The sequence below is a fragment of the Microtus pennsylvanicus genome, chromosome 2 (assembly GCF_037038515.1).
Source record: "Microtus pennsylvanicus isolate mMicPen1 chromosome 2, mMicPen1.hap1, whole genome shotgun sequence".
Taxonomy (NCBI): Eukaryota; Metazoa; Chordata; class Mammalia; order Rodentia; family Cricetidae; genus Microtus; species Microtus pennsylvanicus.
In genome coordinates, this window is record NC_134580.1 from 97,647,560 (window position 1) to 97,663,810 (window position 16,251).

A 16,251-nucleotide genomic window follows, 5' to 3' on the forward strand; every position below is an offset into this window, starting at 1 on the left:
ACAGGAAGGGGCCAGGAGCTTGATGCTAAGCAAGTTACCCAGCATCCTCAAGGCTCCTCAACCAACAGGAAGTGGCCTCTACCATGTCCCCTTCTTCCTTCTCTTTCCTTTCACTTCTTCTGACACTCAGTTCTGGGGACTGCAGCTTGAGCTGTTGCCTACAAAGCCTGGTCCTGGGGCGGTTTGTCTGTCACACCCACCTCGGCAATCAAGGGCTGAAACATACCAAGTTCCTGCTACTCCATCTTCGAAGGCTTTCCTTTGCTCCCATCATTTCTTCCTAGCAGGAAGCGGCACAGTCAGAGGCCCTACTTTCTCTACCTAGCCTCTTCTAAGTAACGTGAACGTGCAACATGAAGATGGCTGGACTGGGAAGACGTGACTGCTACTTGCACGGCAGGGTTGCATCACCCTGGAGGGGTCCCAGAGGAGGATGGGCGAGAAGCCACATTTCTCCATGCCCACAAGGAAGAATCAGGTGTCAGTTAAGAAAGCTGACCCTGAAGGAGTCTGGTGGTCACAGTAACAGGCTTTACCATGCTAGGACTACAGGGATGACCCTGGAAATGACAGCAATCAGACAGGCTGCATTTGGGGAGAGGCCGCAGACACTCAATAATGCATGGCACAGGTAGAACCCAGAGAGGACTGTCATGGAAGAAACAGTTTAACAGCAAAGCCGGGTGGGGCGACACACACCAACATTTGGGGTCTTGTTGGAAAGTTAGACTTAGGGCACTTTCCTGAAGCAGAATCTACATTTTAAGATCCCAAAGTAGGCTGGCATGGTGGTGCACTTAGAAGCTAGAGACAGGAAGACCAGGAGTTCAAAGGCCAGCCTCCTCTATATAATGAGTTTGAGGCAGACTTGAGTTAACTAAGGTCCTGTTTCAAAAAACCAAAACCAAAACCAGGAAGAAGAAGAAAAAAAGAGATCCCCAAATGATTCATAGTGTAATTAAGAATTATATCCTGAAGGGATGACTCAGGTTTCAGTTGCTTTTTCTACTCAATAGCTGACCTCTGGGGCAGAATCCTTCCCTGGCATTAGAAGCACAGTGGAAGGGTTCATGTGGCCTGAGTAGGCCGGGCTGATCCCAACAGCTGTAAAACTCCCCTGATCCTAAGACTCTAGTCTAAGTTCCCGACTGTACACTCAAGGGAACCAACGAGCTTGGCTTCTCAGGGCCAGATGGTGTGGTGTGGAGTGCACGCGAGGTTTATGGATGGGCACACCCATGAAGACCAAAATACACAGTTCACTGCTCAGTCTGCAGGGCCCACATACTGTGTGTGCCCAGCCCAACCTCCCAGGCACAAGCCAGCCCAGGAAGCTTCCAATAAAGCCCCAGGCATGGAGCCTGTCAAAACAGGTCTAGCACAGCCCTGGTTTCCAAGGCTGCACATTCAGACCCGTGATCTGAAAACCCACCTACATTGGCCTTCATGCCTGACTCCTGTGCTGAGGGGACATGGTCAACAGGGCTGCTCTGCTGATGCAGCTCATGCCTTTATCTTGGACTGGGCTCCTGGACTGGCTGACGAATTCACCTTTGGCCCATCTGGAACTCTCTCCAGCCATTTTTTTGTTTGTATTTTAAGGATAAAACTGCCCCTAGAGAGCTAGGATGTTTTCTTTTACACATAAAATAGACATGTTTTCAAAGTGGATAGGTGGGGTATGAGACACTTGTGTTCAAAGCCTTTTATGGAGGACCCCAATCCTCTAACCTGGAAAGGAGATCATGGCATGTTAGGTCTGCCTGCAGTGACTGCGCCAGCACACAAGGAATACTACAGCGTTTGTGTGTGAGAGAAGCTGCTCAAGGAGCTCAGCCGTCGGGTCCCCAGAGACAGCCACTGTCGATCTTGGCAAGAGCAGGAGGCTTTGTGGAGATGCAAACTGGGTGAGCTGACTCGCTAGGTCACAGCAGCCCCAGCAGGGATGGAGCAGGGGACGGTTCACTGGGGAACTTATGCCAATGTACTCTGTATGAGGCCTTGGTCACGTTCCCCAGCAAGAAAACAGGACCCGGGCCATCAGCCGTGCTGCTGGAAAATGAAGTCTTCAGGACTGGAACAGCAGCTAGCCGGCAGCCAGTCTGTCTGTCTGCATCAAGTTCATGGGGTGAGCCAAGGCTAGGGAGGCCATGCTCAAGTCACCAGGAACGGCATGAGTCCCGCTCAAAGGTGATGCAAGAACATTTCAGTGTTGTAGGCTCGGCCGCAGAAACAGTGGCTGCCACAGGCAGGCGGCTAGTGCCCTTTTCTCAACTGACCAGTCAGCTGTCAAAAACATAGACTCTGGAGTCCCCAGGAACTCATTTTACTGTTTTCTTTCACAATTCTTACAAGTACCAAACTTTGGGATACTGTTAATATTCAGATTACTACTGTCTAACTCTGCCTGGTCCAGGCTGGGTCACACTGTCCAGTTAGGTCCTGAATCGCGAGGAACCCACATCTCCAGGGTCGACACTGCATGCCAGGCACTTGGTCAAGCCTACTCTGATGGGTGGAGGCAAAGCCCCGAGTTCAACATTGCTCTTGAGCAAACACACAGGTAGTGTCCCACTACCTTATCCCTTTGATCGGAGTAGATCTGCATTCTTCTGACCCTGTCAAATCTCCAAGGGTGGAGCTACTTTGGGTTCTAGAAAGGCAGCTGCAAAGACCACAGACACTTTAATTTACATAAAATTATCTCACTCCATTTTATTTAAGATTTTTTTAAATCCAGTTAGTAAAAGAAAGATGTGTCTCTCTTTATACATATGTACATGTTCAGCTATAAAAATAGACAGCACATTCAAAGAGAAAAAGGCTTGGCATTTTTCTGATCCCCTCTAAAGAGCATCTGTACACAGGAGTCAGGGTTTGGGTAGGGGAATCTTTATGATTTAAATTAAATGATTTCCCCTACACCTACTCCAAAAAAAAAAAAGTTTAAAAAAATCATTCTATCTAAACTCAATTCCGCGATTTTCAGGTGTGCAAATTAGAGGCTAGCCCGCCCAGAAGCACCTGTTTCCACCAGGGACATCAGGTGGAAAGCCCTCCCAGTCGCCCCTTTCCCCTCTCAGAGGGCAGCAAGCTCAGGCAAGTGGGGCGGGGCTGGGAGGGTTGGTGCTGAGCTTGCTCCCTCCCCATCTCACTCACTCCTGCTGTCCCTTCTTTCTCAGTGCAATACAGACAGTGCATACAGCCAAGCAGGGGGCTGGCGGGCAAAGCCAGGGAGACTGTGCATTCAGGACGGACAAAGGGGCATCTGCAGGAGGGCGGTGAGGGTGTCCTGCTGATTGAGGTGGTTCCTGGTCTCTTGACTGGCTTCTGGGAAGCCCCTTGAGGGGGGGCTGCTGCTACTGTTGCTGGTGGGACCTAATGCTTCCCTGGTGTGAACATGTTGGACAGTGGAAGAATCTAGGAAAACTGCCTGTGGGTCTGCTTCCTCCAGCCGCTATCATCTGTATAGCAACCACCTTCTCTGGCATTTGTTGCACGCTTCAGTGACGACACTGTGGCAACAGAGTTTAGAGACCCAGGAGAGCTCAAGGCTGTGGGTACCAGGGAACCATTTCCTCCCTTTCTAGCCCTGTAAGAAATCATAACCTTTAGAGAGGTCTCCACTATGGAAGGCTCTTCACAGCACCGGTGGAGCCTTCATGAGGGGCATGGCCAGAGCTGGAGTGGGATGGGGCTGGAGACAGTGTGCCTGAGCATCTAAAAGGGGTCTATGCCAGGCCCCCCCCCAGAAAGAGGTTAAGACTCGGCCGCAGAGTTCATCTGGGATGCTGTGGGGCCGAACCCAGGACACTCCTTTGGAACTAGGTGATCAAAGTGCTCACACTGACCACCTGCCTGTCCTCTTCTGCTGTAACTGGTCTTTTCCACTCTCCAAAGAGGATGCAAGATGCCACACTGGGTAACCATCCAAAGACCGCCTGTGGCCTGGGACTGTAGCCCCTGGTTTGGTTGAGGGAAGCTAGAGGGCAGAGATGGTTACCGTCCTCCAGCAGGGTTGGTGCCTTTGCCCTGTTTCCGGATCAACGAGTCTGAGGCTAGGCTGCTGGTCATGTGGAGGCTCTTAGGAGTCCCAGGAATATTATTTCCTTTGTTCAAAGGGGAACTTAAGGGAGAAGAGGCGCTTGAAGGTCCAAAGTCCGCAAGGCCAGTAGGTCGGACAATGGATGTCTGCAGAGGACTGCTTGCGGAGATTCCTGTGGGGACGGAGAAAATCACAATGACCCTTAGTGGCAATTGTCTGTGATCTGCCCTGGCAGTCTGCAGGACTGGTCTAAGTGTGGGCTGGAGGGAAGGGGTGGGAACCCCTCTCTGCTGCTGGTTGCCGACATCTTTGAGGTTATTTGCTGGGTTTTTCCTGTTATTGCCTTTCTGTAAGATGGCTGGTTTCTTTGTTTTTTTAAGACAGGGTTTCTGTATAGCTTTGTAGCCTGTTCTGGAACTTGCTCTATAGACAAGGTGGCCTCAAATTCACAGGGATCCACCTGCATCTGTCTCCCGAGTGCTGGAATTAAAGGTGTGCGCCACCACTGCCTGGCATGATGGCTGGATTGTTAAGAGATGTTGGCACACTCAACTCTACCTGCATTACCCTCACCCAGAGGAGAGGCCATGTGTCCAGTGTGGAAGGCCTGGTTGAAGGACGAGAGCTCTAACTCACGAAGCACTAATGTTTTCTTGTCTTCTTCTGGAAAGCACCTTAGTTTAGCCACCTTTGTTTTTCAAGAAAGGGTAACAATCCTGGCTGTCCTGGAACTCAGAGAACCACCTGTTTCTGCCTCCTGAGTACTGGGATTAGAGGTGTGTGTCTTATTTATTTCAGGGGCGTCTACTGTACTCTCCAACACGTCTGGCCAGGGCATATAAGGTGATCCAGCCTATCTTGTGTCTATACCCAGTCAATTCCCTAGCACTAGCCAAGGCTACCTCTGCTTTCCAAGCTCTGTCATGTCAAGGACCTGGGTTAACCTCTCATTTTTGGTGACTGTCCTTGGACAGCAATAAACTTTTCCTGCCCAAATAGGAGACAAACACCTACTTCTATACCTCAACAGTGTCTAGTATGTACAAACATACCTACTTCTCACACCTCAACATTGTCTACTATGTTTGTTCTAGTTGCTTTTCTTTTTTTCAGTAGCCTGAGCTGGTCTTGTCAAACTTAGTATGTAGCAGAGAATAACTTCAAACTCTTGATTCCCCTGCCCGTACCTCCCAAGCAGGGAACTACAGGCGTGCACCACTATGCCTAGTTATGTTTCTTCTGTATTACCTGCTCACCCACAGTGGTATAGTTCACTTCTTTCTCATTTTTCACTCCCACTTAGCAGCCCTGAAGACGTTTCTGGGCCAGTCTATCTCCTTAGTCTACCTCCAGTGTCCCTCCTGCTTCTGCTGTGTCTTACATTGCCCCAGCCATGGATTAGCCCTGCCGTACCATCTTTGATTAACCAAAGCAGCATAAGCTACTGTACTTATTTTCTTAGTAAACCAATAAGTGAATGCTGAGGCTCCTGCAGTGGGAGAAAGGAGGTGAATCAACTTTTACTGAGCACTCACAACAGGCCAAGCACTTTCTATACAAGTGTGCCTTTCTCTGCTGTAACCATCCTGAGACATCAGAAGTTCAAGGTCACTACGGTCTGTATCACTGAGAACAAGGTCAGTTTTAGGTACACGCGACTCTACCTTAAAATCTAACAAGTTCCCCACAAAAAACTATGAGTTACACTAAGCCCACACGACATTTTTGTTTACAGCAGGGTGTCACTATGTAGCTCTGGCTCGTTTAGAACTCGCCTCTGGGTGCTGAGACAATGGATGTGTGCCACCATAGCTGAGGTCAGGCTTTGCACAGGGCGTGGAGGCAGCGCTGTGAATGGACAGCCTGCACATTCTGACTGCAGTCACCCTTTCTGTCTCCACCACAGCTGCCATCAGCCCTTCTCACACAGCTGCTAAGCTCTTTCCCATCGGCTCTTGCCATGTCGGTCTTTCCAACCCTGACTTTCATTGCTCCTCCTCAGCACAACCTGGCTGGTTACGCTCAGTGAACCTCAACATGCCAGGGTGGCTGCCAACTCTTATGTTTGCCCAAATTCTTTCTCACTCCCATCCTCCTGCTATTCTGAATGACAGCCCACAATCTTTACAGTGGTCCATGGCTCCTCTCCCTCTGATCTGTAACCACAGGAAGCTGGCCTCTGTGTACTTATCTGTATATTGCCTGATACTATTTATAAGCCATCCACCAAATGCTCCTCTGCTGGCTTGTTAAGACTCAAGGGCAGGATCTATGTGCTCCATTGCTTTATCCTATGTGCACCAGGTGTTTGCTGCATGCATGTTAACTATCCTTGTTTGGATTACTAAAAATAAATGTCTCAGAAAAACAAACAAACAAACCTAGAGTTAAAAAAAGAAAAGTCAGGAAAATGGAATGTTTTAAGTGTGGCCCCCAATTCGGCTCACTCTGGCCATGGTTACTTCTCTTCCAAAGACAACAATTTATCAAGGCAAGAGGGCAAGGGGCGAGTCAGAACTGCTCAGTTTGAAGCTGGGCTCCGGGATTTTGGCCTGCAGTATCCTGCACACTCTACCTTGTAGGATGCTAAACAGATTCTTGGACAGTCTTTGATTGCTGTCTGCAGCCATCCTGGCCTCCTCACCTTTAGACACGTTGTACCCGTATGCGGCATAAGCAGCTGCAGAAGCTGCTGCAGCCCCTGCTTTGGCTCCTGCCATTGCAGCAGCACTGCCTGCTGTGGACTTGCGGCTTCGGCCTTTCCCTGCTCCTTTGGCTGTGCTTCCTGAACCCTTGGGGCGGCCTCGGCTTCGAGCTGAGTGACCACGTCCTGCAGCTGGCACTTCCTGAATGGAAATTCCTGTGGAAACAAATAGCCAAGAAGGAAAAAAATAAATCTCTTAAAACTTTAACAAATATTCCCTTGACAGGGAATGCTAATGCTGGCTCTCAAGGTATTCTGTTTTGTTTGAGACAAGATTTCCTAATGTTGCTCAGGCTGCCCAATCTTAGTCTCCTGAGTTCTGGGACTACAGGCACAGGATACGGTGCCTGGCTGGCTGATATCTGAGGACATCTGGGATTGTCTTTTAACACAGCTATGCTCTTCAAACTGTCTTTCCTTCTAAGGAGTGGCTTCCGCCATGGTTATTTTCTTATTATTGTACCCAACGACTTGCTGTGGGAAATTAAAGTGTTTCTGCCTTGGGCCTCTATTTCTTACATTTTTTCCTGGGTATTGAATCTAGGCCTTGGGTATACTATACACACACTCTACCACGAAAACACATAGCCAGCCCTACTTCTAAGGTTGCTTTTGTTTTTTTAATTTAAATTTTCAGACAGAGTCTCACTACGTAGCTGAGACTGGCCTTCTCTTCAAGATCTTCCCACCTTATCCTCCTTACACCATTATGTTCAGTCCTATTGTTTCAGGCTTTAAAATCCAGGTTCCTCAAGAAACAACAATAACACTAGGCCTTATCAACAGAAAAGAAATGCCCCCACAGCTAACTTAATTAAACAACTAGCAAAAACAGGGGTTTGGGAGATTTTTCCACTGCTAAAGGTCTGCCGTGCAGTCTTTGAGACCTGAGTTTGGATCTCTAGTATCTATAAAAGTGTGGCAGCATGTGTACTGGGGATGGGGAGGGCAGACACAGGTAAATCCAAACTATGTCTTCTACACACAATCAGGAAAGATACCCGCTGTCAGCCTTTGACTTCCACATGCATCTACACCTATGTATGCTCTCACATTCCACACTGGAACACGGATGCGTGCGCGCAAACACACACACACACACACACACACACTTAAATAAAATCTTTTGTTCCACTTTACTCTTGGAAGAAATAAAATTTCTGTATCTGGGTTCGTAAGATGGCGACTGGATACTAAGCTTGATGGACCAGAGTGGTGGAAGAGAGAACCAACTCTCATAACCTGTCCTTTGGCCTCCACATGTGTGCATACACACAATAAATAAAAATGTGCCTACCAGATGGTGGTGGCACACGCCTTTAATCCCAGCACTCGGGAGGCAGAGGCAGGTGGATCTCTGTGAGTTCGAGGTCAGCCTAGTCTACAAGAGCTAGCTCAAGGACAGGCTCCAAAGCTAAGGAGAAACCCTGTCTCAAATAAAACCAAAATGTGTCGATGTGGTGAGGCATGCCTTTAATCCCAGGATTTGGGAGTCAGGGCATGCAGAGCTCTTATGAATTTAAGGCCAGCGTGGCCTACATAGTGAGTGCTAGAGCTATGTGAGAGACCCTGTCTAAAAAAACAAAACAAAAATGTTATTAAAGAAGAAAAGTAGTGGAGCAGGCTGGGCTGATGAGATGGCAGAGTCACTTACCATTCACAGTGTCAGAGACAGAGCCTGTTATGGAAGCGGGAGAATTGGTGGCTCGAGACTGAGGAGCTGAGGAAGCTGGGTCATCCACAATAACCAACATGTCACTGCTACTTTCATCAGGGGGAATGGAGCCAGTGTGCAGCTCACTGCTGATTGAGATCTAGAAGCAAAAAGGTTGAGATAATAGTCTCACTGGCTACAGCCCTCATGCTCAAGTGACAAGCTTAGGGGACATGCATGTATTTCTCTCTCCTGACTCCTGCCTTGGGTTCTGAGAACCAGTCTGTCCTTATGCCATCCTCTCCCACAAGGCTGGAAGTGAACAGTACCCAGCGGCTTAGCATCATGTCCCTGCTGCAAGGTCAGGATGCAGCCCACTGCTGTGATTAAGACATTCAGAAGGAGCCTCACCTCACTGAAAGGGCTGGGCATGGCCGAGTCTACACTTATGAAGGAGTCATCGCCATCAGCAGAGAGGTTGGAGTTATCAGCAGAAGGAACAAATGGGATCACGAGGTTCACACCCTCTTTTCTCCTTTTCCCATCCAATTCATCTTCCTTTTTCTTCTGGGAATACAAGTCAGAAAATACATAAAATACATGAACATTTAGCTCAAAGGGAAAAGTGAGATTAGGAAATAAAATGATTACAGGCAGAGTCTTGCTATTGGCTCCAGACAGCCTGTTACTTGTTATGTCTCCTGGTCTGATCTCATCATCCTATCTCAGTCATCCAAGTGCTGGGACTACAGGCACACACCACTGCACTGGCTTGAGACAGGCTCTTGGTCTACAACTCAGACTGGCCTCAAACTTCCTCCATCTTCTTGAAAGCATCACCATTTTGTCTCAGTTTCTTTTCTGTGTGTATAGGTTATGTGTATTCTGAGGATTGAAGCAAGGTCTCTCACCTTTTAGGCAAGTACTCCAGCAAAGAGTCACATCTCAAGCCCTAAATCACCGTATCTTAAAGGAAGAACTCACGGAGGAAAAGGAAAGTATACCGTGTCTCTCCACACCCTCTACTGGGCTGGCTTATCTACTCATTCATTTATTACTTATTTATGTGTGGATGCGCATGTACTGCATTCATGTGGACGTCAGAGGACAACTTGTGGCAACTGGTTCTTCCCTTCCACCACATGGGCTCCTGAGAGCAAACTCAGGTTATTGGGTCCTTTTCTGGAGTCATGTTGTCTACATCTATTACAGGGTGAAGAGTGTGCAACACTGTGTAGTTCATGCTGTCATTGGGTACTTTCTATTCTACACTCAGAGCAAAACGACATCTGATCTAAATTGTTAATCTACAACAGGAAAGATGGCTCAGTAGGTAGAGGTGATTGCCTCTGAAGCCTCTCAAACCCCAGAATCCACATAAAGGCAGAAGGAGAGAACCAACTCCACAAAGCTGTCCTCTGACAGTCCCACCCAGAGTGTGGCATGTGCACATGAATACACACACACAAAAGAATTGCTGGTTTCTCTAATGCCCTATTGTGAAAGCCACCTTTTATTCTGTGACAGGTTGTCTGTCCTCCCTTCTTCATTCACACCCTTTTTAAAGGCACAGGGATGATACCCAAGTGCTCTAACACTAAGCCAACGCCCCCTGAATGTTAAAGGTATTTTTATTTTAAGTAGTGGCAATAATGGATTAGATATGAGAACAGTGAGGAAAAAGCCTGCCTGGGAAGGGGCAGAGATGGCAGTTCTGGCCAGGAGGACATTATCTTTCATTTTTTTGATTTTCCAACTCTATAAAAGAAACAAGTACGAAGTGTCCCCAGGCTGAAACTGACTCTTCATTAAAAGGGGCAATAATACAGCAGCTCTAGGCTGCTGACTACCAAAGGCCTATGACCAAAGGGATCGAGCCGCAGCCTTTTATTTCGGAGTCAGTCTCTCTGTGTGGCTATGGCTGGCCTGGAACTCAGAGACACTCTGCCTACCTCTGTCTCCCAAGAGCTGGGATTAAAGGTGGGTGTTATCGTGCTGGGCCAGTCCTTTCAAAAGATTCTATGAAAGAAGTAACACAAGCCTTTAACCCCAGGAGGATTTTTGTGAGTTTCAGCCAACCTGGTCTCCACAGTGAGTCCCAGGCCAGTCAGGGCTATGTAGAAATACTCCATCTCAAAAAATAAAAACGAAGTTCCATAAAAGCTAGTAACATCACCTTAGCTATCACAGTTATCACTGACAGACGGGTCCCAGTCCAACTGTGGCCAACACTAGGGTCTGTGAAAAGGAGCACAGCCAGCACTGCATTTGCTGTCTTTTACCTCACCAAAGAAACGTTCACACAGATGGGGTTAGTGAGCTGGCTCAGCAGACAGATGCACTTGTTCGCCAATCTGGAGGATCTGATACTAATCCTCAGAACCCACATGATGAAGGAAGAAAACCAACTCTCACAAGTTCTCTGATTTCCATGTGCAGACCACGGTTTACCATGTATGTACAAATATGCATGCACACACGTGGCCTTTTTTGTACTTCTGAAACTTATTCCAGGCCCTGTCAGTCCCTATCCAACCCCAGTCTGGAGATACCTTCTCTGCATATTTCTCCCGCTTGCGTTTTCGTTCTTTCACTCGGTTGGTCTCTTCCTGCTGCCGTTTCTCCTCCTGTCGTAGTCTCACTACCAAGGAAACATAAAAAGACTGAAGAGCCTTGTGAAACTTAGGAACATATCCTCTAGTGGTTCCTAAGGTATAATTCTGTGTGGTTTAAGAAAAACACTGGTATTGCTGCAGGTCTTTAATTCAGCACTTGGGAGGCAGAAATGAGATCCCTGGGGCAAGCAGATCTCTGAGTTTGAGACCAAACTGGTCTACAAAGAGAGTTCCAGGACAGCCAGGGATATAGAGAAAAACCCTGTCTAAACAAACAAACAATAAGAGCTTATATTTTTAGATGTGGGGTTGTGGAAGTGCTCATAGGAACTTACGGGACAAATCTAAAATTGAATAGTCTCAAAATCTAGAAACTCTAGGTGAAAGGTCTTTATGGTTAGAGCAGCTTGCTGTTGAAATTCTCTATATAAAATGTTTCTCTGGGCCAGTGAGAAGGCTCACCAGACAAAGAAACCTGTTGTCAAACCTGAATTTGAACCTAGAACCCATAGAGTGGAAGGTGACCACAATATCCTAACACACACGTGCAATGGCATGTGCATGCACGCGCACACACACACATGTATTTAAATTCATAAATATAAACCGTACACATAATTTAAAATAAAAATAAATTTTGGCCTTGGTAAACACAGTGCTCATCTCTTCAGTGGGTCTGGGGAGGACAGAATACGAGCTGCCAGAGTACGTACGTTTCTTCTCCAGCTCCTCATCATCTAGAAGAAGGCTAACCACCTCTTTGGGTTTCAAGGTATCTGGTTTGAAGTTCCCGCCAGAAATCACCATTCGCTGAATCTACACAAAGTGGATTAAAATGTCATCTCCAGGTATTCACTCCCATACAGCAAACATCCAGAATCACCCCACTGAACCAACTCCCACGGGAGGTATTGGCTTTACTATTTCTTGTTCACTTGGCTGATTCCTCCACAACATTTGTCCCCAAAAAAGAGGCTGGAGAGAAGGCTCAGCTAAGAGCACTGGCTGCTCTTCCAGAGGACCTAGTTTCAATTCTCAGCACCCACATGGCAGCTCACAACCATCTGTAACTCCAGTTCCAGGGGATATGATACCTTCACACCAATGCACATAAAATAAATTTAAGTAATTTTTTTTAAAAAAGGACAATTGTTGATTTTATTTTTTGGCTTGGGATTATTAATAGTCAGCTAAAAATAACTCAAAACGTATCACTATTCTGGCACACAGGCAAGAGGAGGCAAACTGAGGCCAACTCTGTCATACACAGGCCCTCTGTGGTGTCGGTGCACACACAAGCAGCCTGTATAAGGGTTCTGATGCTTACCGTGACTAATGAAAGACAAGACTCTTAAACAGTCTCAATCCAGCTACTGTGGCTGGCTTCTACCCTTGCAGTGTGATCCCTCCCTTCCTGCTTACTTACCTCACTCTTTTCCTTGGCTCTCTGCAGAATGCGCTCCTCGATTGTGCCTTTACAGATCAGCCGGTACACAGTGACCTGCTTTGTTTGTCCCAAGCGGTGGGCCCTATCCATGGCCTGTTGGTCTACAGTGGGGTTCCAGTCACTATCGTAGAAAATCACCTGCATAGAGGCCAGAAGAGAATACAACAAAGACTGATGTACTCTGGGTGCAGGACAGAAATTCTGAGAGCAGTACAGTCACTCATCTGTCTGTAAACACTGATGCTAGCCAGGTCAGAGGTTTTTTTTTTTTTTTTTTTCAATCATCTATGTAATGATAAGAAAGTAAGTCCTTAGAAGACCAAGCTGTATGTTTGTTGCTCTTGGAAAAACAGGCACGCTCCTGGTCTGTCCACAGCTTATTGAAAAGATGGAAGTATCGCCTGGAGAGATGGCTCAGTGATTAAGAGGATGAGTTCCTGGGTTTTATTCCTAGTACTCAACAGGAGGCTAATAGAGCTCCAGTTCTAGGTCATCTGACATCTCTAGTTTTCATGGGCGTGTACACACACACACACACGATTAAAAATAAAATAATTAAAGGGGGGGGTATAAGGCAGAAGGACTGCTGGTTTGTGCCTGTAGTCCCTGATACTTGGGAAGCTTACATGGAAGGATCACTTGAGCTTATGAGTTTAAGACTAGGTTGGAATGTAGACACTAAGAGAGACTTACATAATCTACATGGGAAGTAAAAAGAAGAAAAAGGATTGAAGTGGGGAGGGGAGAGATAGGGAGAGGAGCATAGAAAAATGTAGAGCTCAATAAATATCAATTAAATAAAAAGACTACGCTGGACAAAACAGCAATAAACTCTCTTAAACACATAAAAACTCAATAATACAGTTAATATTGTTGGGTGGTAGTGGCATACGCCCTTAATCCCAGCACTTGGGCAGAGGCAGGCGGATCTCTGTGAGTTCCAGGCCAGCCTGGTCAACAGATAAAGTTCCAGGACAGGCTCCAAAGCGACAGAGAAACCCTGTCTCGAAAAACAAACAAACAACACCCCCCCCAACCCCAAACCAATGAAATGCCACTACAGGATTCCCTGCAAAGAGACTCGTATGAGTTCTAGCTTTCCTCAGTTCCCATCAACATCACTTCTTATTCCACGAATCCTAAAATGAAATATTTAAAGGGGTCCCCCAAAGCTACTTCTAGTCTGCAGTACAAAAAAACAACCAATAGGGCTGGAGAGATGGCTCAGTGGTTAAGAGCATTGCCTGCTCTTCCAAAGGTCCTGAGTTCAATTCCCAGCAACCACATGGTGGCTCACAACCATCTGTAATGAGGTCATTTGCCCTCTTCTGGCCTTCGGGCATACACACAGACAGAATATTGTATACATAATAAATAAATAAATATTAAAAAAAAACAACCAATAAAATCAGGTGACCCTAAAACTCAATCCTAAGTCATTTTTTTTTTAAATTTTTACTCTTTGAGTCAAGGTCTATTATGTAGCTCTACTTGTCCTGAAACTCACTGTGTAGACAAAACTGGCCTCTACCATCCTGAGATCCACCCACCTCTGTCTCTTGGGTGCTGGAGTTAAAGGCATGTGTCACCACTACCTGGCTCTCTCCTTCCTAAGGACCACAGGCTTACTATCCAATCATTCAGCCTCAGCAGTGCATATGAAAGGGAGGGAATTGTTCATGTCTGGACCAGCACTTATCATGGACAAGATGCCAGGACTACCTCACTTTCAAATTTTCCCCCATGTATGGACTTGCTGCAATGCCATTATACAGTATGAAGTCACCACCCTGGCTCATGGAATCTGGATAATTCTGTGAAAGTGGGAATCCGTAGAACCGAATCTTCAATGGAGTTCATCAATAAAGTTTTCTGTTATCAACCTGTTACTTCATCTGCAAACAGCTGCTTATCCAGTATCAATCTCAAGTCAAATTTCTACAAGGAGTAAATAAATGATCAGCTCTAGTTCAAAGGAACTGTATTCTGAGGCTCACCATTGTCGGTGATGCCGAAGAATACAATGGGGCTGAGCATGGTCAAGAGCAGATGACAACCAGGCAGCAGCATCTGCAAGGCCTCCTGTAACACGATTTTAAGGACTCTTGCTCCGTGTTGCCTTTCCTGTTGCACAATTCTGTTTCTTTGGTTTGGGGATCTATGAGACCCCATCTCATGGAACTCACACTAGCCTAGAACTTGCTACGTAGCTAAGGTTGACCTTGAATACTGATCCTTTGGCGTCTACTTCCCAATTGTGAAATATTATTATAAGCAATTTATTTGTGTACCGAGTGCTGGATCTCCTGGAAACAAGGTTACAGATGGCTATGAGCTGTCATATAGGGGCTGAGAATAGAATCAGGATCCTCTAGAAGAACAGCACATGCTCTTAATCACTGAGCCATCTCTCCAACTTCCTGCTTTTAATTTTTGGTATGTCACCACATAGACAAGGCTACCCTTGGCTTACAGTGATGCTAGGATTATAGGTGTACACTACTATGCCTGGCTATGGCATCAGCATTTTAATGCTTTTGGATGTATTACTTAAACACTTCACTGACTCTATTGTATGATGTCCTTTTTGTTTTGATATTTCATTTTATTTTTTTCAGACAAGGTCTTTCTATGTAGTCTAGAACAGCCTTGAGGTTCACTGAATACTCATGTGATCCCCTCACTGTCTCTGTCTTCCATGAAATGGGATTAAAGATGCATGTCACCACACCTGTCTGGTTTTGCTTTTTTTTTTTTTTTTTTTTTAAAGATTTATTTATTTATTATGTACATAGTATTCTGCCTACATATGTCCGATAGGCTACTAGAGGGCACCAGATCTCATTACAGATGGTTGTGAGCCACCATGTGGTTGCTGGGAATTGAACTCAGGACCTCTGGAAGAGCAGTCAGTGCTCTTAACCTCTGAGCCACCTCTCCAGCCCCCTGGTTTTGCTTTTATATGAAGTATTATTCCTCAATTTTGGCATAGGTTAATCCTTAGGGGAAGAAAATACAAAATGTTGGCTAATGCAATTAATGTCTATAGACATGATGTGGAAATACATAATGTCTGCCACATTGTAGTGGAATACAAACTTACCAGAAGACGTACTAGAATTTTAAACTGAACCTAAAGATTTTTAGAAAATCTACCTATCTATACATCCACTAACCCCCTCCCCCTTTCCATCTATCTAACATAATACAGAGGATCAAACTTCCTTATATGCTAGCAGTCAGGCAAATACTCTACCAGGTACCTACATCCTCAGTTCCTTTATTTCTTTATTTTGAGACACGGTCTTCCTATATAGCCTGGTAGGCCTAGAATTCACTATGTAGACAAGACTAGTTTTGAACTTTAAAAGATCCTTTGCCTCTGCCTCCAAAGCATACACTATGATATCTATCTTAGAAAAGCCATTTAAAATTTCCAGGGAGAAGGGGCTGGAGAGATGGCTCAGGGGTTAAGAGCATTGGCTGTTCTTCCAGGTCTTGGGTTCAATTCCCAGAACCCACATGAAGAGTTCACAACAGTCTATAACTCCTGTTCTAGGGGATCTGACACCCTTACACAGATATACATGCAGCAAAATTTGTACAAAAATACAAATAAATTATTAAAAATATTTTCAGGAAGAGCAAACTAAGGAAATATAGATTTAATAAAAAGGAGACTTAGATGGGGCCAGATGGCTCAGCTGTAAAAGACGCTCTCCCAAAGGACATGGGTTCAATTCCCAGAGCCCACAGCAAACAACAGCTCACAACCTTCTATAATTC

General features: G+C 46.0%; 1 protein-coding gene across 1 annotated transcript in view; it reads right to left on the bottom strand.

The window, feature by feature from the left end:
• Positions 1 to 2,695: 2,695 nt before the first annotated feature.
• The window catches only part of Ino80 (INO80 complex ATPase subunit), a 104,612-nt gene continuing 91,056 nt past the window's right edge, over positions 2,696 to 16,251 (bottom strand). The window contains exons 30-36 of the mRNA XM_075961821.1: positions 12,445 to 12,603; positions 11,732 to 11,834; positions 10,956 to 11,044; positions 8,815 to 8,970; positions 8,404 to 8,563; positions 6,690 to 6,905; positions 2,696 to 4,217 (exon numbers count right to left, since the gene is read on the bottom strand). Coding sequence (XP_075817936.1) covers positions 4,000 to 4,217; positions 6,690 to 6,905; positions 8,404 to 8,563; positions 8,815 to 8,970; positions 10,956 to 11,044; positions 11,732 to 11,834; positions 12,445 to 12,603 — 1,101 coding nt within the window. The 3' untranslated portion in view covers positions 2,696 to 3,999. The remainder of the gene's footprint in view (positions 4,218 to 6,689; positions 6,906 to 8,403; positions 8,564 to 8,814; positions 8,971 to 10,955; positions 11,045 to 11,731; positions 11,835 to 12,444; positions 12,604 to 16,251) is intronic.